This window comes from Dryobates pubescens, chromosome 4, assembly GCF_014839835.1.
Source record: "Dryobates pubescens isolate bDryPub1 chromosome 4, bDryPub1.pri, whole genome shotgun sequence".
Taxonomy (NCBI): Eukaryota; Metazoa; Chordata; class Aves; order Piciformes; family Picidae; genus Dryobates; species Dryobates pubescens.
In genome coordinates this window covers 32,521,283-32,543,182 of record NC_071615.1, presented here as the reverse complement: position 1 = coordinate 32,543,182, position 21,900 = coordinate 32,521,283, and the positions used below count along the sequence as shown (strand labels likewise).

At 54.5% G+C, this 21,900-nt stretch overlaps 1 protein-coding gene across 1 annotated transcript in view; it reads left to right on the top strand.

Moving 5' to 3' along the window:
- The window catches only part of ADAM22 (ADAM metallopeptidase domain 22), an 83,957-nt gene that overhangs the window by 34,962 nt on the left and 27,095 nt on the right, over positions 1 to 21,900 (top strand). The window contains exons 6-18 of the mRNA XM_054161040.1: positions 1,885 to 1,948; positions 3,465 to 3,534; positions 4,937 to 5,007; positions 5,883 to 5,957; positions 6,970 to 7,041; positions 9,553 to 9,719; positions 10,712 to 10,796; positions 11,554 to 11,644; positions 12,656 to 12,707; positions 14,459 to 14,558; positions 15,980 to 16,051; positions 17,458 to 17,550; positions 19,676 to 19,756. Of these exons, the coding sequence (XP_054017015.1) occupies positions 1,885 to 1,948; positions 3,465 to 3,534; positions 4,937 to 5,007; positions 5,883 to 5,957; positions 6,970 to 7,041; positions 9,553 to 9,719; positions 10,712 to 10,796; positions 11,554 to 11,644; positions 12,656 to 12,707; positions 14,459 to 14,558; positions 15,980 to 16,051; positions 17,458 to 17,550; positions 19,676 to 19,756 (1,093 nt within the window). The remainder of the gene's footprint in view (positions 1 to 1,884; positions 1,949 to 3,464; positions 3,535 to 4,936; positions 5,008 to 5,882; positions 5,958 to 6,969; positions 7,042 to 9,552; positions 9,720 to 10,711; positions 10,797 to 11,553; positions 11,645 to 12,655; positions 12,708 to 14,458; positions 14,559 to 15,979; positions 16,052 to 17,457; positions 17,551 to 19,675; positions 19,757 to 21,900) is intronic.

Here is a 21,900-nt window from a genome sequence, read left to right as displayed (position 1 = left end):
AGTGCTGGCAGCCAGGGAGTCTGCCAGGAGATTTCCTGAGCTTTGTGTTTTTTTCCTTTGCTGAAGGGAATGTTCTGCAGCTTGCTGTCCCTCTCTAGCCATTCCATGGGGTGGGCCCCAGCCATGCAAGGCTGCATACTGAAGTAGTGTCTGCCTTTAATAGGGGTCTGTCCTTTGTTTGGCAGAGGGGTGATGCATGCAGGAGACTCCTCACCCTTGCGCTCGTCTGGTACCCAGCTGTGCTGCTCTGCTCTGATCAAGGTTGAGTAGCTCCAGAAACCTGAGCCCAGTCTCAATGTGGGCAGTGAGGCCTAAAAATAGCAACCTAATGCATCCTGAGCCTCTGCACAGCTTCCACCAGCAATCAGCCATTGGGGCTCAGCCCCTGCTGGCTCCCAGGGGAGAAATCAGGGAGGAAGGAGAGGCTGCAGATGTCCCTTCCTGCCCTGCTGCTGGGGCTTTGTTCTTCAGACTGCTACTCCTGCTGCTCTGTCCTCTTCAACTGCCTGCTGTTCAAACTGGTCCCTTCCAACAGTTAGGTGATGAAAGAGGAATTTTTTCCCTGTCTCTTGAGAAGTGCCTGGATTTTCCTTTTTCTGGCACAACAAAATTCCAGCAGTTCCCCTTCACATGGAATGGTTTGGGTTAGAAAAGTCCTCTGAGGTCATGGAGTGCAACCACGGATGTAGAAAGCTTGCTAGAGCACGTGGTGATTCCAGCATCCAGTCTGAGAAAGCAATCACAGAATGGTGGATTTGGAAGGGACCTCAGGACATCATCCAGTCCACCCCCCCTGCCAAGGCAGGGTCACCCAAGGCAGCTCACGCAGGAACACATCCAGTTTGGACGTGTTTGGAATGACTCCAGAGATGGAGACTCCACCACCTCTCTGGGCAGCCTGCTCCAGGGCTCCAGCACCCTGAAATTATAGAAGTTCCTCTTCATGTGTGGATGGAGGCTTGGAGAAGAGGAGGGTGAGGAGGAATCCACCAAATGCTGGCAAATATCTGAGGGGTGGGTGTCAGGGAGAGGGGTCAGACTCTTCTCAGTGGTGCCCAGGGACAGGACAAGGGGTCAGTGGCACAAACTGGAACATCAGAAGTTCACCTGAACAGGAGGAGGAACTTCTGTCATTTAAGGGTGCTGGAGCCCTGGAGCAGGCTGCCCAGAGAGGTGGTGGAGTCTCCTTCTATGGAGACTTTCCAAACCCGCCTGGATGTGTTCCTGTGTGACCTGCCCTGGGTGACCCTGCCTGGGCAGGGGGGTTGGTCTTGATGGTCTCCAGAGGTCCCTTCCAGCCTCTACCGTTCTGTGATCCTGTGAGCAGAGTTTGTGAACTCCCAGAGGACACTGAGTGCAGCCCCTGCTGGTTGCTGGGCTGTGAAGAAGCTGTGGCCAAGCAGGACCTGCAGCCCTGAGCCTCCCGGTGGCGTCCACAGCTCGCAGGCTGGGCCAGGACTTTGCTGCCCGCTGCTGGTGGAGACCAAAGGTGCTGAGTCTGCTGCAGATGGGACTGTCAGGACCATGCCTGGAGATCAAGGACAATGTCCTCACTGCAGGAGTGGTCAGGGACTGGAACAGACTGCCCAGGGAGGCAGTGGAGTCCCCATCCCTGGAGGTGTTCCAGAAACATGTGGCCATAGCACTTGGGGCCATGGTGTAGTGGCCATGGTGGTGTTGGGTTGATGTTTGGACTGGGTGGTCTTGGAGGTCTTTTCCAACCCAAACAATTCTCTCATTCTGTGAAGGGCTGTGCAGTCTCTGACACCATTTTTAGCTGCTGCCTTTTCTAAGTCTGTGCATTTTGAACACACAGGAACTTGTGCCCCCTGATTCCATGGGGGTGGGTACTAATTCAGTGTCTGCATCTCCTGCTCTTGACAGTGGGATGTTCTTTGATGGAAACCACACCTACCTGATTGAGCCTGATGAGAACTACACGTCAGATGTGAGTATCACTCAGAGCAGTCTGGCTGTGGGGGTTGAGGGGCACAGAGATATCCACATGAACTGGCAACCCACACAAACCCTGTCCTGGGCTGCATCCAAAGCAGGGAGAACAGCAGCACAGGGAGGAGATTCTGCCCCTCTGCTCTGCTGAGACCCCACCTGCAGCACTGCCTCTGATTTGGGGAACTCAGCACAAGAAGGACATGGAACTGCTGGAGAGAGTCCAGAGGAGGCCACAAAGATGACCCAGGGGCTGGAGAACCTCCTCTATGGGAACAGGCTGGGAGAGTTGGAGATGTTCTGCCTGGAGAAGAGAAGGGACTTTGGACAAGGGCTGGTAGTGACAGGACAAGGGGCAATAGCTGTGAGCTAGAAGAGGGGAGATTGAGACTGGGGATTGGGAAGAAATTCTTGAGAGTGAGGGTGGGGAGACACTGGAACAGGCTGCCCAGGGAGGTTGTAGATGCCCCCTCCCTGGAGGTGTTCAAGGCCAGGTTGGATGAGGCCTTGAGTAAGGTTGGGCTGGTGGGAGGTGTCCCTGCCTTTGGCATGGGTTTGGAACTGGATGATCTTGAAGGTCCCTTCCAACCCAACCCCTTCTGTGAAGCTATGAATCTGTAGGTACAGGGTGGACCAAGGCTCTGGAACCAGAGGGTCATCTCCTTTTCCCATCTTGTTTACCTCATATCTCAGTCTCTACCATCACAGACAAAAGCAGACCTCCAAGACTTAGGCAGTGTGTGTGTGTGTAGCTGTCCTTGTAACACCTGGGTGTAGGACAGAGTAGCAGCAGAAGGTGGTGGAGGTCCTTAGGAGCAGGAGGAGCAGCCTGTGAGTGCCCTGTGCCCTTCTCTGGCCCTTTGTGCTCTTGGTTTATTCATAGCTTCAAAGATTGTGCTGGGTTGGAAGGGACCCTAAAGTTCTTCTTGCCCAACCTCCTGCACTCAGCAGGGACACCTCCAACTACAGTAGTCTGCCCAGGGCCACATCAAGTCTGATCTTGAATGTCTTCAGGGATGGGGCCTCAACCATATCCGTGGGCAACCTGTTCCAGTGTCTCACCACCCTTGCTGTGCAGAACTTCCTCCTGATGTCCAATCTAAATCTGCTCTGTTCCAGTTTCAAACCAATGTCCCTCATCCTATCCCCACAGGCTGTTCTGAACAGTCCTTTGTTACATCCCTCTCCTCCTGGTCCTGCCTCCACTCCAGCTCAGCAGCTCCTGCGTCTCTCCCCAGTGCCCTGGGCAGCTCTCCAGCCTAGCTCTAGGTGTGCTCAGCCCCTTCAGCGGAGCCTCCTCAGCTGTTCCCAATGAAAGGTGATTAAGGGTGGTGTTAAGGATCACATAACAGGTGGGGAGTGGAGAGGAGTGTAGGGTGATGGTGCCATGCACCTGCCTGTTGACCTGTGTAGGTGCTGGGTGACAAGGAGCTTTGGAACTGAACTGCCTGTGAAGTGCTCCTGAGCTGGGTGATCTGCTCCTGAGCTTTGAGTGCAATTCTTTCCTCTTTCAGGATGACTCCCATTTCCACTCTGTCTACAAGTCCAAGCTGTTTGAGATGCCCTCAGATGATTTGCCATCTGGTATGACATTTTCATGCTCCTGTCTTAGCTGTGGATTGACTTGGTTTAGTCTAAGGCCTGATTTGTTGAATCCCCATCCCTGGAGGTGTTTCCAGGAGGCAGAGATGTGGTGCTGAGGGCCATGGCTTAGCCCCAGCCTTGGCAGAGTTAGAGAATGGTTGGACTGGATGAGCTTAAAGTTCTTCTCCAACCCAAATCATTCTGTGATTCTCTAAATCTCAAGACCTCTCTGCTTCTCTCCTGTGGTTCTGCTTCCTTTATTGTGTGCCCCTTTCAGTGAGCAGCCAAGTACAGATTTGGTGAAAGGGGTTTGGCTCAAGAATAAATCTCTTGGTGCTTATGATTAGAGATGTGAGAAGCTGAAGAAGACCCAGAGGGATTAGTAGAGAAGAACCCTGTGTGGAGAGTGAGCTTTGCCAGAATCTCCTCAGGATTCTCCCAACTACAGCATGTTTGGCTTTGTGACTGTAATCTCCTTAGAGAATTAATTCTGCCCTCCCTGCTCTGCTAATGAATTTAGGAAGAGCTGGAAGAGCTCTGCTTGGCTACTGCCTCTGAGTCACTCCATGGAAGTCCTGTGCTAAGAATACTCCAGGCCCAGTGTTGGTCAGGTGTTGGTGTAGAACATCTGTGGTGCCTTCTGAAGCCTGACACCCCCAGATCAGCTGTCTCAGCAGAGCCAGATGATCACCAGAAGGGTTTCTAGTGAGAACCCAAGTCCTGGGATGCATCCCACGTGGCCTCCTTTCTAGCTGGAGATGTGCAGCAATGAGTTGTTGCCACAGCTGATGTGTGGAGGAAGGTCCTGCTGCTGTCATGTGGCAGCAGGGGCACTGATGGGCCACATTGTCCCACTCTGCTGAGACTACACCTGCAGTCCTGTGTCCAGCTCTGGAGCCCCCAGCACAAGGACATGGAACTGTGAGAGCAGAGCCAGAGGAGGCTACCAAGGTGATCAGAGGGCTGGAGAACCTCTCACATGTGTACAGAGTGAGAGAGTTGGGGCTGTTCAGTCTGGAGAAGAGAAGCTTCTAGGGAGACCTCAGAGCAGCCTGCTAGGATTGAAGAGGCCTACAGGAGAGCTGGAGGGGGACTTCTGACAAAGGCTTGGAGTAGCAGGATGAGGGGTGATGGCTTCAGACTGGAAGGAGCTTGAGGAAGCAATTCTTGCCTAGGAGGGTGGTAAGGCACTGGGACAGGTTGTCCAAAGAAGCAGTGGAGGCTCCAAGCCTGGAGGTGTTCAAGGCCAGGTTGGTTGAGGCCTTGAGCAAGGTAGGCTGGTGGGAGGTGTTCCTGCCCATGGTAGGGGTGGGGATGGAACTAGGTGATCTTGAAGGTCCCTTCCAACCAAGCAGTCTTTGATGTTCTTGTCACCTTCCCTGTGTTTGTGTTTTCTGCTCAGAGTTCTGGCACATGAACACCACGGCACAGGAGTTTGTAGCAAAGCCAAGGCACAAAAGAAGGAAAAGGCAGGTAAGTGCCAACCTGCTTGCCTGGGAGCTGTGGGCCACTAAGGGTGCTTTGTGTCTGCTCCATTCATTTGTCCAGGTGGACAAAGCATTCTCTCACCATTCACTCACCCTCCCTGGAGGATGCCCCTTCCCTGGAGACGTTGAAGACCAGGTTGGATGAGGTGTTGAGCAAGCTGGGCTGGTGGGAGATGTCCCTGCCCATGGCAGGGGGTTGGAAATAGATGATCTTGAAGGTCTCTTCCGAGTCAACCCATTCTGTGTTTCTGTGAACCAACACAAGGTTCTCAGAAGCAAAAGAGAAGTGAGAAAGATGTTGGAGAAGTTTCAGAAGTCCTTCTGGAGGGTCTCCCTTTGCAGCAGGTGGTTTGCTACCTTTCTGCCATCTTGCCATTGTTCTGTGTTTTGGGATGATGTCAGAGCTCTCCTGGAAGCCCCAGGAAGAGCAGGACACAGCCATAAATCCTTCTGAATGCTTGTAGTGGGAAGCTGTCAGTGTGAGGCTGAAGAACAGAATGGTCACAGAGATCTTACTGAGGAATACAGGAGGAGACCCTTTCTCTCTGGACTAGACCCAAAGCTGGTGGCCATTTTTAGAGGCAGAAGGCCCCCTGAGAGTCCTCATTGTTTGAAACCACCCAAACTGGGAATTAGATGTATCGAAAGACTTGCTGGCATTCTTCAAGGTCATGGAAATGTCCTGCTGGAGGGTAAGGACTTGTTTGAAGTGATGCAGCTAAGCACCAGAAGTTCCTTCAACATCTGGGAGCAGAATTAAGACAGGAGAAAAACTGTAGGCATGAGAACTTCGGTGTGTGGAGCCATCTCCAGGTCTCGGTTCCTCTCTGTTGGACTCTTGCAGTTGTCCTCTCTCTGCAGGTCCGCCAGATCCCACGGAAGGTTGAAGAGGAGACCAAATACATTGAGTTAATGATTGTGAACGACCACCTGATGGTAAGGCTGGCACACTGCAGCAGCTTCCACTGTCCAGCAGCTGACCACCTCAACTGCTCCACAAAAGCAAACAATAAAGAGCAGGGTGGGGCCAGAATAAAGCCAGTGTGGCCTTAAGAGAAGAGCTAGTGGTCTTCTTAACCATGGCTGAAGCTGCTTCTGAATTTTGGCAAGGGAATTTCACCAAGAATTGGGTTGTTCAGCCTGGAGGAGGCTGAGGAGAGACCTTCTGGCTCTCTGCAGCTTCCTGAGAGGAGGCTGCACCCAGGTGGGAGTTGGTCTCTTCTCCCCACGAACAAGAGGTAGGAGCAGAGGAAATGGCCTCAAGTTGTGCCAAGAGAGGTTGAGGTTGGAAATGAGAAGAAACTTTATTGAAAGGGTTCTCATAGTCTGGCACAGGCTGCCCAGGGAGGTGGTAGAGGAAAGGCTGAGAGCCCTGGGGCTGTTAAGCTGGAGAAGACCAGCCTGAGAGGGGATCTGATTAATGCTGATCAATATCTGAAGGGTGTGGGGCAAGAAGAAGGCATCTCATTACTGTGTCCTAATACAGGGCTATGAGGATGCTGAAGGAACTGGAACATGTCTGAGGAGGAGAGGCTGGGAGCTCTTTGGTCTGAAGAAGAGCAACCTGACAGGGGTTCTGATCAATGCTGATCAATATCTGAGGGGTGGGGGGCAAGAAGAAGGGGCCAGGCTCTTCTCAGTGGTGTCCTGTTAGCACAGGGCCAGGGGCAATAGACACAAACTGGAACCCAGGAAGTTCCACCTCAACATGAGGAGAAACTTGTTTGGTGTGAAGGTGCTGGAGGCCTGGAGTAGGCTGCCCAGAGAGTTGGTGGAGTCTCCTCTGGAGACTTTCAAGTGTCATCTGGAAGTGTTCCTGTGTGACCTGCCCTGGGTGACCCTGCCCTCGCAGAGGGGTTGGGCTGGATGATCTCCAGAGGTCCCTTGCAGCCCCAGCACCCTGTGCCCATGCTATGTGTGACAGTCCCCTGTCTGTGTGTGTTTGCAGTGCAAGAAGCACCGCCTGTCAGTTGGCCACACCAACAGCTATGCCAAGTCGGTGGTGAACATGGCAGACCTGGTGAGTACTGCTCAGCTGAGGGCCCCTCTGCCGGGGAGCGCAGCCTGTGCTTCCCCTGCTGGGACATGCAGGAGCTCTCAGATCAGGGCATACCGCAGAAGGACACTTGTGCAGATTCCCAGTTTGCTTGATCTCATCACTGCTGATCAATGCTTGAAGGGTGGGTGGCAGGAGGATGGCACCAGGCTTTGTTCAGTGGTGCCCAGGGACAGGACAGGGGTTAAGTGGCACAGACTGGAACATCAGAAGGTCATCTAAATGTGAGCAAGAACTTACTGTAATTTAAGGGTGTCATAGCCATGGAGCAGGTTGTCCAGGTCTGACTTTCTGTATGTTGTTTTTCCATGCCCGCCTGTCGGGCCGGGGGGTCGGCCTCGTGCCCGCCTGTTGGGCCGGGGGGTCGGCCTGGTGCGCCTCTGTTGGGCCGGGGGGTCGGCCTGGTGCGCCTCTGTCGGGCCGGGGGGTCGGCCTCGTGCCCGTCTGTCGGGCCGGGGGGTCGGCCTCGTGCCCGTCTGTCGGGTCGCGGGGTCGGCCTCGTGCCCGTCTGTCGGGCCGGAGGGTCGGCCTCGTGCCCGTCTGTCGGGTCGCGGGGTCGGCCTCGTGCCCGTCTGTCGGGCCGGGGGGTCGGCCTCGTGCCCGTCTGTCGGGTCGCGGGGTCGGCCTCGTGCCCGTCTGTCGGGCTGGAGGATCGGCCTCGTGCCCGTCTGTCGGGTCGCGGGGTCGGCCTCGTGCCCGTCTGTCGGGCCAGGGGGTCGGCCTCGTGCCCGTCTGTCGGGCCAGGGGGTCGGCCTCGTGCCCGTCTGTCGGGTCGCTGGGTCGGCCTCGTGTGCCTCTGTCGGGCCGGGGGGTCGGCCTCGTGCCCGTCTGTCGGGCTGGGGGGTCGGCCTCGTGCCCGTCTGTCGGGCCGGGGGGTCGGCCTCGTGCCCGTCTGTCGGGCCGGGGGGTCGGCCTCGTGCCCGTCTGTCGGGCCGGGGGGTCGGCCTCGTGCCCGTCTGTCGGGCCGCGGGGTCGGCCTCGTGCCCATCTGTCGGGCCGGGGGGTCGGCCTCGTGCCCGTCTGTCGGGCCGGGGGGTCGGCCTCGTGCCCATCTGTCGGGTCGCTGGGTCGGCCTCGTGTGCCTCTGTCGGGCCGGGGGGTCGGCCTCGTGCCCGTCTGTCGGGCTGGGGGGTCGGCCTCGTGCCCGTCTGTCGGGTCGCGGGGTCGGCCTCGTGCCCGTCTGTCGGGCCGGGGGGTCGGCCTCGTGCCCGTCTGTCGGGTCGCTGGGTCGGCCTCGTGTGCCTCTGTCGGGCCGGGGGGTCGGCCTCGTGCCCGTCTGTCGGGCCGGGGGGTCGGCCTCGTGCCCATCTGTCGGGTCGCGGGGTCGGCCTTGTGCCCGTCTGTCGGGCCGGAGGATCGGCCTCGTGCCCGTCTGTCGGGCCGCGGGGTCGGCCTCGTGCCCGTCTGTCGGGCCGGAGGATCGGCCTCGTGCCCGTCTGTTGGGCCGGGGGGTCGGCCTCGTGCCCGTCTGTCGGGTCGCGGGGTCGGCCTCGTGTGCCTCTGTCGGGCCGGGGGGTCGGCCTCGTGCCCGCCTGTCGGGCCGGGGGGTCGGCCTCGTGCCCGCCTGTCGGACCGCGGGGTCGGCCTCGTGCCCGTCTGTCGGGCCGCGGGGTCGGCCTCGTGCCCGTCTGTCGGGCCGGGGGGTCGGCCTCGTGCCCGTCTGTCGGGTCGCTGGGTCGGCCTCGTGTGCCTCTGTCGGGCCGGGGGGTCGGCCTCGTGCCCGTCTGTCGGGCCGCGGGGTCGGCCTCGTGCCCGTCTGTCGGGCCGGGGGGTCGGCCTCATGCCCGTCTGTCGGTCCGCGGGGTCGGCCTCGTGCCCGTCTGTCGGGCCGGGGGGTCGGCCTCATGCCCGTCTGTCGGTCCGCGGGGTCGGCCTCGTGTGCCTCTGTCGGGCCGCGGGGTCGGCCTCGTGCCCGCCTGTCGGGCCGGGGGGTCGGCCTCGTGTGCCTCTGTCGGGCCGGGGGGTCGGCCTCGTGCCCGCCTGTCGGGCCGCGGGGTCGGCCTCGTGCCCGCCTGTCGGGCCGGGGGGTCGGCCTCGTGCCCGCCTGTCGGGCCGCGGGGTCGGCCTCGTGCCCGTCTGTCGGGCCGGGGGGTCGGCCTCATGCCCGTCTGTCGGGCCGGGGGGTCGGCCTCGTGTGCCTCTGTCGGGCCGGGGGGTCGGCCTCGTGCCCGTCTGTCGGGTCACGGGGTCGGCCTCGTGCCCGTCTGTCGGGCCGCGGGGTCGGCCTCGTGCCCGTCTGTCGGGCCGCGGGGTCGGCCTCGTGCCCGTCTGTCGGGCCGGGGAGTCGATCTTTGTGCATGTTGGGTTTGTGTACGTTTGTTGGCTTGAAGGGGGACAATGTCACCTGGGAGCACACAAAGTATGGCAGAAGCATCCAAATGGTTGCATGTCAATGCCAAGCTGCTGCTGACAGGGGTCAGCCTCACCTTGCCTCTGCCTGACATGACCTGTTGGTTTGCTTTGTTAATACCCCAGATATATAAAGAGCAGCTTAACACCAGGATAGTCTTGGTTGCCATGGAAACCTGGGCTACTGATAACAAGTTCACCATATCTGAAAACCCCTTGGTGACCCTGCGGGAGTTCATGAAGTACAGGAGGGATTTCATCAGGGAGAAGAGCGACGCCGTGCACCTCTTCTCGTATGTAACCTCCTGGGGGGGCCCTTACTGGGCCGGGGGCTTCTCTCTCTTTCCGTGGGGGCTGCTCACAACATCATCTCCTTTCTGGTGCCTGTGTAGTCTCTTTGCAGGAACTCAGCCAAGAGTGTTTCTGCTGGGGAGGTGAGGCAAAGGGAATGCACAGAGTGGCTGCCAGCGCAGCCGGGGCTGTGAATGTGCTAAGCCCAAGCTGCATGCAGTGTGCAGCTTGGTTGTCCTCTGCGGTGACCTGCTCTGCAGGCATCCTGCCTGCAAGGTGAGGCATGGCTCCACCTCAGGGCTTGGCAGCAGAGCATGGGCAGCCCTCTTGTGTGGTGGAAGAGCAGAATCTGGTCTAGTGAAAGGTGTGTTGCTGCCCATGGCAGCAGCATTAGAACTAGATGTTGTTGAAGGTCCCTTCCAACCCAACCCATTCTATGAATCTTTGAAATCAGTGAGGTGTCCTGCTTTGCTTGGCTGAGTGACCTGCATGCTGCAGGGCTCTTGAAGTGGTTTAGATCTTCAGCAGAGTTTGCTCTTCAGAGAGAAGTGTGCCCTGGGCAGCCTGCTCTAGTTGGAGATGTCCCTGTTGACTGCAGGGCAGGGTTGGACAAGATGACCTTTGAGGGTCCTTTCCAACCCAATGCAATCTGTGACTCTGTGAACAGAGGGCTAGTGAAATCCAGGTGGTTTGGCAGAATAGTCTCCTCCTTATGCTCACATATCAGGGAGTCTGAGAGGGATGAGGGAAGGTGGTGTCCCCTTCCTGGAGATGATCTCTGATGAGAGGTTTGCCAGTGGCCATCTGGTTTTCCCATTGTCTTCTATCTTTTCCCCCTCTTGTTCATTGGTTGCAGCATGCTGGTGGCAGCCAGCATTTGCAAACAGCAGTTTCCCAACTGTTCCTTTCCAGAAGGAGCTCTGCTGGGATGGGGAGATGCAAAGCTGCTGGAGAGAGCAGGGTAAACTTGCTTCTCTTTACCTTCTTGTCCTAGGGGAAGCCGATTCCAGAGCAGTCGGAGCGGGGTAGCCCACACTGGTGGCATCTGCTCCTTGCTGAAGGGAGGAGGAGTCAACGAGGTAGGAAGGGACACTGCTCTGAGCAGGGAGTGGGGGGGGCTTGTCTGCACCACACTCAGCACCACAGACCTGGGCTGCTTCTCTGCTGATGTGCTTGGTGCAGCTCTGTAGAGGGGATGTACCAGTGAGGAGTGATGAGTGAGGCAAGTCAGCTGGGGATTGAAATTCACTTCCCAGCAGCTTCTGCAATGTTCTGTCATCCCTACTTGCTATTACTTATCCATAGTCACTGTTTTGTTTTCACTTGTCTCTTATCCAGCTGCTCTGTGCCTCTGATACTGCCTTTTCTTCCCTTGAAATGAGGAAAGCTTCCCTTGTATCTGAGATGCCTGCAGCTGTAGGGCCACCTTAGAACAGCCTGCAGCTCTGGGGAGATCTTAAAGCAGCATTCCAGTACCTGAAGGGATTACAGGAGAGTTTGGGAGGGACTTTTGACAGGGGCTGGGAGTGACAGGATGAAGGGCAATGGCTTCAGACTGGAGGAGGGGAGATTGAGACTGGAGATGAGGAGGAAATTCTTGAGGGTGGTGAGACACTGGAACAGGTTGCTCAGGGAGGTCCTGGATGCCCCCTTCCTGAAAGTGTTGAAGGCCAGCTTGGATGAGGCCTTGAACAAGCTGAGCTGGTGGAGGTGTCCCTGGCTGTGGCAGGAGGTGGGAACTGGATGATCTTGAAGGTCCCTTCCAACCCAAACCATTTAATGGAGTCCATGAATCTATGAACTGATTGCTCATCCTGCTTTGCTTCTCTCTGGCAGTTTGGAAAACCAGACCTGATGGCAGTCACCCTGGCACAGACCCTGGCTCAAAACATTGGCATCTTCTCAGACAGAAGAAAACTTCTAAGTGGTAAGGCTGCTTGCTTTGGCACTCTGTCTCAAGATAAAAATCTTATCATCTGGTTGTTTACCCTAGGTGTATTACTCCTCTTGTTGGTTAGGAAAATCTCCTTTATTTGCCACCCTACTGCTAGCAGCTCTCTGCTAGCAAGGTAAACCTTGGTGTTCAGCTACTCAGTGAACCCTGTTTAACTGCAATGCTTTAGTTACCCCTTGTTCTGTCAAAAGTTCCTCACCAGCTCTCCTGGAGGCCCTCTTTCAATCCTGCCAGGCTGCTCTAAGGTATCCCTGGAGCCTTCTTTTCTGCAGGCTGAACAGCTCCAACTCTCTCAGCCTGACTCCAGCCCTCTGATCACCTTGATGGCCTCCTCTGGACCTGCTCCATCAGGTCCATGTCCTTGTGCTGGGGGCTCCAGAGCTGGCCCCAGCACCCCAGGTGTGGTCTGAGCAGAGCAGAGGGGCAGAATCCCCTCCCTGCCCCTGCTGCCCACACTGCTTTGGATGCAGCCCAGCACAGGGTTGGTTTCTGGGCTGCCAGCTCATGTTGCTGGCTCATGGGGAGCTGCTCCTTGCCTAGCACACCCAAGTCCTTCTCAGCTCTGGTCTCCATCCAGATGAGTCATGGAGCAGCAGGAATTGCTGACTCAGGATTTGCAAGTGCAGGAAGCTGACATTGCAGTTTCCCCTAAGTAGAGTCACAGAGCCTGGGTCAGTTTGGGTCAGAAGGGACCTCCAAAGGTCATCCAGTCCAACCCTCTGCAGTCAGCAGGTCAGAGCACAAAGGAAGAGCAGGACATGTGTTCAGAGCTCAAGATGGTGTAGGATCCTCCCTGGGTTCTGGAAGGAAGCTTCTCAGCATGCACTGATACGTGCAGGTGTGCAGGGAGCCAGCAAGTGATGCTTTTCACCTTGTGTTTAAATAAAGGCAATTGGATCCAGGGTGGGCTGTGTGGTAAGGAAAGTTTGATTTGGGGCTCACAAGACTCAATATGTCATCATTTTAATTTGTTTTCATTGTCAGGTGAGTGTAAGTGTGAGGACACCTGGTCTGGATGCATCATGGGAGACACTGGGTAAGGCCTGTGACTGGGGGATGCTTGTCTGCATATAGTCACTGAATGGTGGGGGTTGGAAGGGGCCTCTGGAGATCATCCAGTCCCCTGCCAGAGCAGGGTCACCCAGGGCAGGTCACACAGCAACACATCCAAATGGGCCTTGAAAGTCTCCAGAGAAGAAGATTCCACAACCTCTATGGACAGCTTGTGACACAGAGGAGAGCTGTGAGCCCCTGTGGGGCTTCAGCAGAATATTTTCTGTGATTCACAGAATAGGTTGGGTTGGAAGGGACCTTCAAGATCATCCAGCCCCAACCCCCTGCCATGGGCAAGGACACCTCCCAACAGCCCAGCTTGCTCCAGGCCTGATCTAACCTGGCCTTGAACATCTCCAGGGAGGGGGCATCCACAACCTCCCTGGGCAACCTGTTCCAGTCTCTCCCCACCCGCGCTGTCAAGAATTTCTTCCTCATCTCCAGTCTCAGTCTCCCCTCTTCCAGCTCAAAGCAATTGCCCCTCATCCTGTCACTCCCAGCCCTTGTCAAAAGTCCCTTCCCAGCTCTCCTGTACCTCAGGTACTGGAAGGCTGCTCTAAGGTCCCCCTGGAGCCTTCTCCAGCATGACCAGTTTGCAGGAAGGAAGGTGTTAGGTGCATCAGATGTGCAGAGAAGCTCCTGTCAGAGAAATGTGAGATGAGAGCTAATGGGAGGGTTGTGCTGAGTTAGCTCCCAGAGCTCAGGAGTCAGCATCCCAGCCAGGGCATAACAGAGAGACAGGAGCATGCTCAGCTGCCTTGGTCCTGCCAGCTTGCTGCTGAGGTGTAGGAGCAGAGACCCATCCCCATTCTTGAGATCCTGTGGTCAGGTTTCCTAATCATGTCTCATTTCCAGTGTTCCAGCAGGAATCTTTCATCTGTGTCTAGAGGGCAGCAATTTCATCTGAGGAGGGAATGAGCTAGGAGCAAGCTTTGTCTTTTGCAGTGTCTGCAGGAGGGAATGAACCTGTTCCTGAGAGGCTGTGTGGGGAGCAGGTGGCATTTGTGAGAAGCAGGAACTGTGTTAGACCTTAGAGCTGCATTTCAGTATCTGAAGGGGACCTACAGGAAGGGACTGTTCAGGAGGGCCTGTGGGGATAGGACAAGGGGCAGTGGTTTGGAACTGGAGAAGAGCAGGTTTAGGTTGGACATCAGGAGGAAGTTCTGCACAGTAAGGGTGGTGAAATAGTTGAACAGGTTGTCCAGGTCAAGACCCTGTCCCTGGAGACATTCAAGATCAGACTTGATGTGGCCCTGAGCAAGCTGCTCTAGTGGAGGATGTGCCTGCTGACTGCAGGGGGGTTGGACAAGATGACCTTCGGGGGTCCCTTCCATCCCAATGCAATCTGTGAAGCTGTGAATTTGAGCTTTTTGGCATGAAGGAAATTGGAGCAATGGTTTAGACCTCTCCAGAGCAGGTCCTGTGTGTGAGCTCCAAGCAGTGTGCAGTCAGATTGGAGCTAGTTGGCTTCAGATAACTTGGTGGAATGGTTTAGACCTCTCCCTTTCTGGGAGTTCTGTGTCATTGTGCAGAGTTTTGTCACCTACTTGAATGGTTTACAAACCAGAAACACCATCAGAGAGGCTGATTCTGGAGGCTGTGTTTCTGGAGTTTTGCTGTAGGATCACAGTTCAGTTCTCCTCTGCTTTTGAAAGGAAAAGAAAAGAGAAAAAGGCAGTTCTAAAAGCAGTGAAGAAATGGGCCCTAAAGGAATGCTGCCTTTTCTCTCTGCAGGTATTATCTGCCAAGCAAGTTCTCCAAGTGTGACATTGAGGAGTACCATGAGTTTTTAAACAATGGAGGGGGAGCCTGCCTCTTCAATAAACCAACCAAGGTGAGCATCACCTAAGCACTCAAACCAAGGAGAACAGAAATGATCATCTTGGGAAAAAATAATGCCTGGAAAATGCCCAGGGAGGCTGTGGATGCCCCCTCCCTGGAGGTGTTCAAGGCTAGGCTGGATGAGGCCTTGAGCAAGCTGGGCTGGTGGGAGGTGTCCCTGCCCAAGGCAGGGGGTTGGAACTGGATGAGCTTTGAGGTCCCATTCAGCCCAACCCATTCTAGGATTTTGTCTTGATATTTCTCAATACCCAATGTCTGCATTTTAGTTCCGAGCAGTTAGGAACTGATATTTCAATACCTTTTTGAACAGTGGGTTTATGGCCCACAGGCTTTAATCTAGAACCACCACTTCTGCAAATCGAATGTCCTGCTGAACTGATTTCATACAATCAGAGTGGTGTGGGTTGGAAGGGATGTTCAAGATCATCCAGTTCCAACCCCCTGCCGTGGGCAAGGACACCTCCCACCAGCCCAGCTTGCTCAAGGCCTCATCCAACCTGACCTTGGAACACTTCTGGGCTTGGAAGCTCTACAGCTCCTCTGGGCAGCCTGTCCCAGTGCCTCACCACCCTCATGGACAAGAATTACTTCCTCATGGCTCATCTCAATCCTGCTCCTTCCAGTCTGAAGCCATCACCCCTTGTCTGGTCACTCCGTGCCTTAGTCCAAAGTCTCTCCCCAGCAATCCTGTAGCCACTTCAGATATTGGAAGGTTGCTCTAAGGTCTCCCTGGAGCCTTCTCTTCTCCAGGCTGAACAATCCCAACTCTCTCAGCCTGTCCCCATAGCAGAGGTTCTCCAGCTCTCTGATCAACTTGGTGGCCTCCTCTGGACCAGCTCTAAATGCAACCTTTCTTTTTTTCCTTACTTCCTTGGGCGACTGAGTGTGGTTTGGCTGAGACTCAGGACATGGGGTTTGGTGAGGGATTCCAAGGCTCAGCTCAGGGTTCGGTTCTCTGCGTGGTGCAGCCCTGCCCTGTTTGGTCTATGGCTGACAGCTTGGGGCTAAGCTATCTACACAGCTCCCCATGGGTCACCTCTGCATAGACAGAGCCTTACTTCCTGGAAGCATAGCATTGTTTGGGTTGGAAAAAGACCTCCAAGATCATCCAGTCCAACCATCAACCCAACACCACCATGGCCCCAAGTGCCCTGGCCACATGTTTCTGGAACACCTCCAGGGATGGTGACTCCACCATGTCCCTGGACAGCCTTTTCCAAGTCAGTCCATGGCTGGGTCACTTTTACAGCCCCCTTCATTAGTCTCCTGCATGCACTAGATGTGACCCAAACTTGTTTAGAGCAATGAGGCAAATGATCCTCAAAGTGGTAGCTGAGAAACCAGGTTGAGCAAAGTGTGGCAATGACTGCCCTAGGTGAGACCTGCCTCTTAATTTCTGATTTTGCTTCACAGCTTCTGGATCCCCCAGAGTGTGGCAATGGCTATGTGGAAGATGGAGAGGAGTGTGACTGTGGCACCATAGCAGTGAGTACTGGGGACGTTACCTTAGCAACTGGGTTCTCCTGATCTAGGTCCTGTCCAGCACTGCTGTGACCATTCAGTGGAGGGGGACAGGACATGTTAAGATCCTGTGCCAAAGGATTCACCATCTCTGACCTTGTTCCATCCTGTTCAACACAGTGTGGGCCAGCTCCTTGATTTCATCACCACATCAAATCTGAAGGGGGGTGGGAGAATCAGGAGCCAATTGTGCAGAATCAAGCCCTGAAGGATAGGATAGGATAGGATAGGATAGGATAGGATAGGATAGGATAGGATAGGATAGGATAGGATAGGATAGGATAGGATAGGATAGGATAGGATAGGATAGAACAGACCAGGTTGGAAGAGACCTTTGAGGTCATCGATTCCAACCTATCATCCAACACCATCTAATCAACTAAACGTTAATGTTAAAGAAACTGAGTCCCTAGGTGGGACCATGGCTGTGGTCACTGATCAGTGTCACTGGTGAATGGTTGACACTGAAGGCAGACAAATTTATAGGATCACAGGATGTTAGGGGTTGGAAGGGACCTCTGAAGATCATTGAGTCCAACCCCCCTGCCAGAGCAGGACCATAGAATCTAGCACAGGTCACACAGGAACACATCCAGATGGGGCTTGAAAGTCTCCAGAGAAGGAGACTGCACAGCCTCTCTGGGCAGCCTGCTCCAGTGCTCTGTGACACTCACAGTAAAGAAGTTCCTCCTCATGTTGAGGTGGAACCTCCTGTGCTGGAGTTTATATCCATTACCCCTTGTCCTACCACAGGGTGCAACCAAGAAGAGAATTTCTCTCTACAGAGAAGTTCTCAAGGTAGGTTTTATGGCTGTGGAGCTGATAGGAGCCATGGTTCCAGGCTCAGGCAGTGAAGCTGGGCTATCAGCATGTTTCTCCTCAAAGCCTCTTTGCTGCTTTGGCTCTGCAGTCACTCCCAGAAATGTCTCTGTGACCAGGAGTCCAGGGCAGCTCCACAGCAGCTCCAATTGATCCCAATCCCTCTTTAAGACCACGTTGAGGTGGAACCTCCTGTGCTGTAGTTCATATCCATTGCCCCTTGTCCTATTACAGGGTGCACCTGAACAGAGCCTGCCCCCTCCCTCTTGACACCCAGCCCTCAGATATTTATAGGCATTGATCAGATCCCCTCTCAGTCTTCTCTTCTCCAGACTAAAAAGCCCTAGGGCTCTCAGCCTCTCCTCACAGGGCACATCCTTGCTACGCTGCAGAGCAAAAGCAGCCTCAGGTCCCACAGAACTTTCTCCCTCCGGCTGCTTAAAGCCTGCTTCCAGCCCTGTGCAGGCAACATGCTGAGAGGAGAGGCTGTGGGAGCCCCTGTGGCTCATCTGCTGTGCCCAGGCTGCTCTCACCAGTGTCTGTGTCCCCAGGAGTGTGCCATGGAAGGCGGAGAATGCTGCAGCTCCTGCACGCTGACGGCGGGCTCCCAGTGCAGCAATGGGCTCTGCTGCCGCAAGTGCCGGGTAAGGGCGGGCACCGGCCCTGCCGCCACCTCCTGACCACCTCCCCACCTGCCTGCACCCTCCACACCACCTCTCCTTAGCCCTGCCACCTTGGCACTGCTGCAAACTGCTTTGTCTGGGACCATTGCACAGTCAGAGAGGCACTGGGTGGGAAGGGACCCTAAAGCTCTTCTTGCCCAACCCCCTGCACTCAGCAGGGACACCTCCAACTACAGTAGCCTGCCCAGGGCCACATCAAGTCTGATCTTGAATGTCTTCAGGGATGGGGCCTCAACCATATCCGTGGGCAACCTGTTCCAGTGTCTCAGAACCCTCACTGTGCAGAACTTTCTCCTGATGTCCAACCTAAATCTGCCCTGCTCCAGTTTCAAACCACTTCCCCTCATCCTATCCCCCACAGTCCCTCCCCAGCCTGCCTGTAGGTCCCTTTCAGAGACTGAAATGCAGCTCTAAGCTCTCGCTGGAGTCTTCTCTGTCTTTTAAGCTTGGAATCTTGGGGTGTTGACTGTGATTAAATGAGAAGGTGAATTAAAGACTGCCAGGCTCAGGCAAGTCTGCAGCAGGTTGAAGTTCCAGCAGGTTTGATGAGCTGTCCTTGTTTAACCACACACAACTGTAGCCATGTGCTTCTCCAAAGCCTTGGCCTGTTGCCCTGCATGTGCCCCATGAGACTGAATGGGAAAATTGCACAACAGAGAGCTTGAGATAAGGATGAAACCCCCCAGAACACAGCTAGCAGAGCTGTGGAAGTGTTCATCTCAAAGACCTCAACTTCAGCTGGCCCTTCATGTGGCTGTGTTGACCGAAATCCCACCGAGCAAAGGGTATCAAGCCCTCTGGAATCTGCAACCTGTTCTTCCTGCTTCATCAGTAAATAGTCAGAGAATCACAGAATTGTTTGGGTTGGAAAAGACTTCCAAGATCATCCAGCCCAGACACCAACCCAACACCACCATGGCCCCAAGTGCCATGGCCACATGTTGCTGGAGCACCTCCAGGGATGGTGACTCCACCACCTCCCTGGGCAGCCCATGCCAGTGCCTGACGAGGAGGAGGTGGTTTTAGCCAGCTTTTGGCTAAAGAGCCCAGCAGAAGATGACTTTTCCTGGTTGTTTATGCTCATTTGGTAGTAATGATCATTATTATTAATGGCATTAAAGCTGTGCTGCACTTTGGTATTTTTATCTCTGTCTGTTGGCATTGGAGAACTTCACTGCCTGAGGAGGAACATCAGAGCTAGCTGTGGACCACATGCCTGGCTGTGCTCAGCCTGCTGTTAAACCCAGCACAGTCAGAGCTTCTGCTGGAACAGTGCCCAGTGCCCTCAGCACCTTCCCCTTTTTAATGTGAAATACAACAAAGGAGCATATTGCTGGGTGGGGGAGGTCTGCTCAATCTTCCAAGACACAGAGGCATCTACTCGAGACCATCAGCAACAAATTCAGCTTAGAATCATAGAATTGTTCCTGTTGGAAGAGATCTTTAAGATCATGGAGTCCAACTGTAAGCTTCCATGGTTTTTGCAAATGAGCTGAGGCTTCATCTACACAGAGAGTGGCAGCCACTGAACTATACAATGGTTTGGGTTGGGAAAGATCTCTTAAGTTCATGGAGTCCAACCATCAACCCAGCACCACCATGGCCATTAAATGAGCCAGTGAAGACAGAGGCAGAAGAGTGCAAAGCTCCTAGGAGGTGTTATCAGGACAGCTCCCCAAAACCACATGAAGGCTGCAGGATGTGGCTGGGAACTGCTAGGTGACAGTATCTGAAGATGAGCCAGGGTGTGCCCAGGTGGCCAAGAAGGCCACCAGCATCCTGGCCTGGATCAGCAATAGTGTGGCCAGCAGGAGCAGGGGAGGGATTGTCCTCCTGCACTCAGCACTGGGGAGCCCACTCCTGGGGTTCAGTTTTGGGGCCTCACTCCAGGAAGGACCTAGAGGGGCTGGAGCAGGTCCAGAGAAGGGCAAGGAAGCTGAGCTCCAATTGGCCACACTGTTGCTGACACAATAGTGTCTCTGTTTCTGATGCAGTTAGAACTGTAAGGAGATACAGAGCTACCAAGCAATGGAGAAGCCAAGATACCAATTTCTGACCTTTCTTTGCTTGTTTTTGTGTTTCTCAGTTTGAACCCAAGGGAGTTTTGTGCCGAGAAGCAGTCAATGACTGTGACATTGCAGAGAACTGCACCGGGAATTCCAGTCAGGTGAGTTCCCAAGCTTCTGTCCCTGAGGTCACACAGTCATTAAGGTTGGAAAAGCCCTCTAAGGTCAGGTCCAACCTTCTGCCTTTCACCTCCATAACCACTAACCCATGTCCTGGAGTTCCATGTCCACATGTTCATGGAACACCTTGTTATGATCGTGTGGAGGTTAGTAATATTTAATAGGCAGAATGATGAATAAAAATACTAATAACTTTATTAATTAAAACAAAATCCCCTGGCAAATATCAATGAAACCTATTTACTGCTTCCAAAGACTCAGCTGTGGAACAGATACCTCACCAGCAGGAACATGCAACAAGGGAAACAATATGAGCCAAAATCCTGAAACAGCAAACAGCAATTTCAACTGTGAAGAAAAAAGAGAAGATTGCCCACAAGGGGGAGGGTAACTCCAGAATTCTCTGGGGCAGCAGACCTTGAACAGATGCTTATGGAAATCAGATCTCATAATTACTCGCTGCTCGTGGCACCCCGCGGCACGCGGGGGGATTTAAACAGCACCAGCGTGGCCTCGAGCACGTGAGAGCTGCAGGAGCACAGCTTCACCTTCTGTTGGCTGCTGCAGCTTGTTGCTGTAGCACATGCAGGGTTTATCTCCAAAGGCTTTGTAGCTCAAAGCTTTGTAGACAAGAGGTTGCTGCCGAGGCTTGCAGGGCTTGTCGGCTTTGTAGCGTTGCCTGTTTGGAGAGGTTCTTCAGCTGCAGTCACAGAATCACAGAATCACTAAGGCTGGAAGAGACCTCAAAGATCATCAAGTCCAACCTGTCACCACTGACCTCATGACTAAACCATGGCACCAAGTGCCACGTCCAGTCCCCTCTTGAACACCTCCAGGGATGGTGACTCTACCACCTCCCCGGGCAGCACATTCCAATGACAAACGACTCTCTCTGTGAAGAACTTTCTTCTCACCTCCAGCCTAAACTTCCCCTGAGGCTGCTTGAGACAACCACCCTTCAGGTAGTTGTAGATAGCAATAAGGTCTCCCCTGAGCCTCCTCTTCTCCAGGCTAAACAATCCCAGCTCCCTCAGCCTCTCCTCGTAGGGCTTGTGCTCAAGGCCTTTCCCCAGCCTCCTTGCCCTTCTCTGGACACATTCAAGAGTCTCAATGTCCTTCTTAAACTGAGGGGCCCAGAACTGGACACAGTACTCAAGGTGTGGCCTAACCAGAGCAGAGTACAGGGGCAGAATGACTTCCCTGCTCCTGCTGGCCACACTATTCTTGATGCAGGCTGGCACACTGCTGGCTCATGTTTAGGCAGGTGTCAGTCAGCACCCCCAGGTCCCTCTCTGTTTGGCAGCTCTCCAGCCACTCTGACCCCAGCCTGTAGCTCTGCATGGGGTTGTGGACGAAGTGCAGCACCTGGCACTTGGATTTGTTGAATGCCATCCCATTGGACTCTGCCCATCTGTCCAGTCGGTTGAGGTCCCTCTGCAGAGCCCTTCTACCCTCTAACAGATCAACATCTGCTCCCAACTTGGTGTCATCTGCAAACTTGCTGATGACTGACTCAATCCCCTCATCCAGATCATCAATGAAGATGTTAAAGAGGATGAGGCCCAGCACTGATCCCTGGGGGACACCACTGGTGACTGGCACAGCCTTCGCAGCTGTGCTTGTTGCTTCTTCCACTAAAACGAAACTGTCCTGGGGACTCTCTGCTCCTCCTGGGCTTCATCTCTTGGCCCGGTGGGACACGTCTGTCTGTCTGCTCTGGGACACGACTCTCTGCTCCTGGGCTTTACACCGCTTACAGCGAGGGTCTTGCAGTCTTTCTGGGTAAACTGAAGCACAGCTCAGGTTCCAAATTGCAAGACAAGCAAGGCTTGTGCCTTCTCCCAGAGCTTGGGCAATTGCAGGGCACTGGCTCTTTGGGCTGGTATTTATAGATAGGCTCCTGAGACAATGATGTCCAGTGACAACAAAGATTAAGAGACAGAAACCTGACACTTTAACCTACAGAATGAGTTTTTCTCCAAACATGGCTAAAGGCACACACACCTCACCGACTTGGACCCCAGGGCATGTTCAGATAAGCCTGGGCAACATGGGCAATTTCCTGAAAGACCAGACCTGCTGGCTCCTGCCCCATTGTCTGATTCAGAGCATTTTTGTGTCTTTT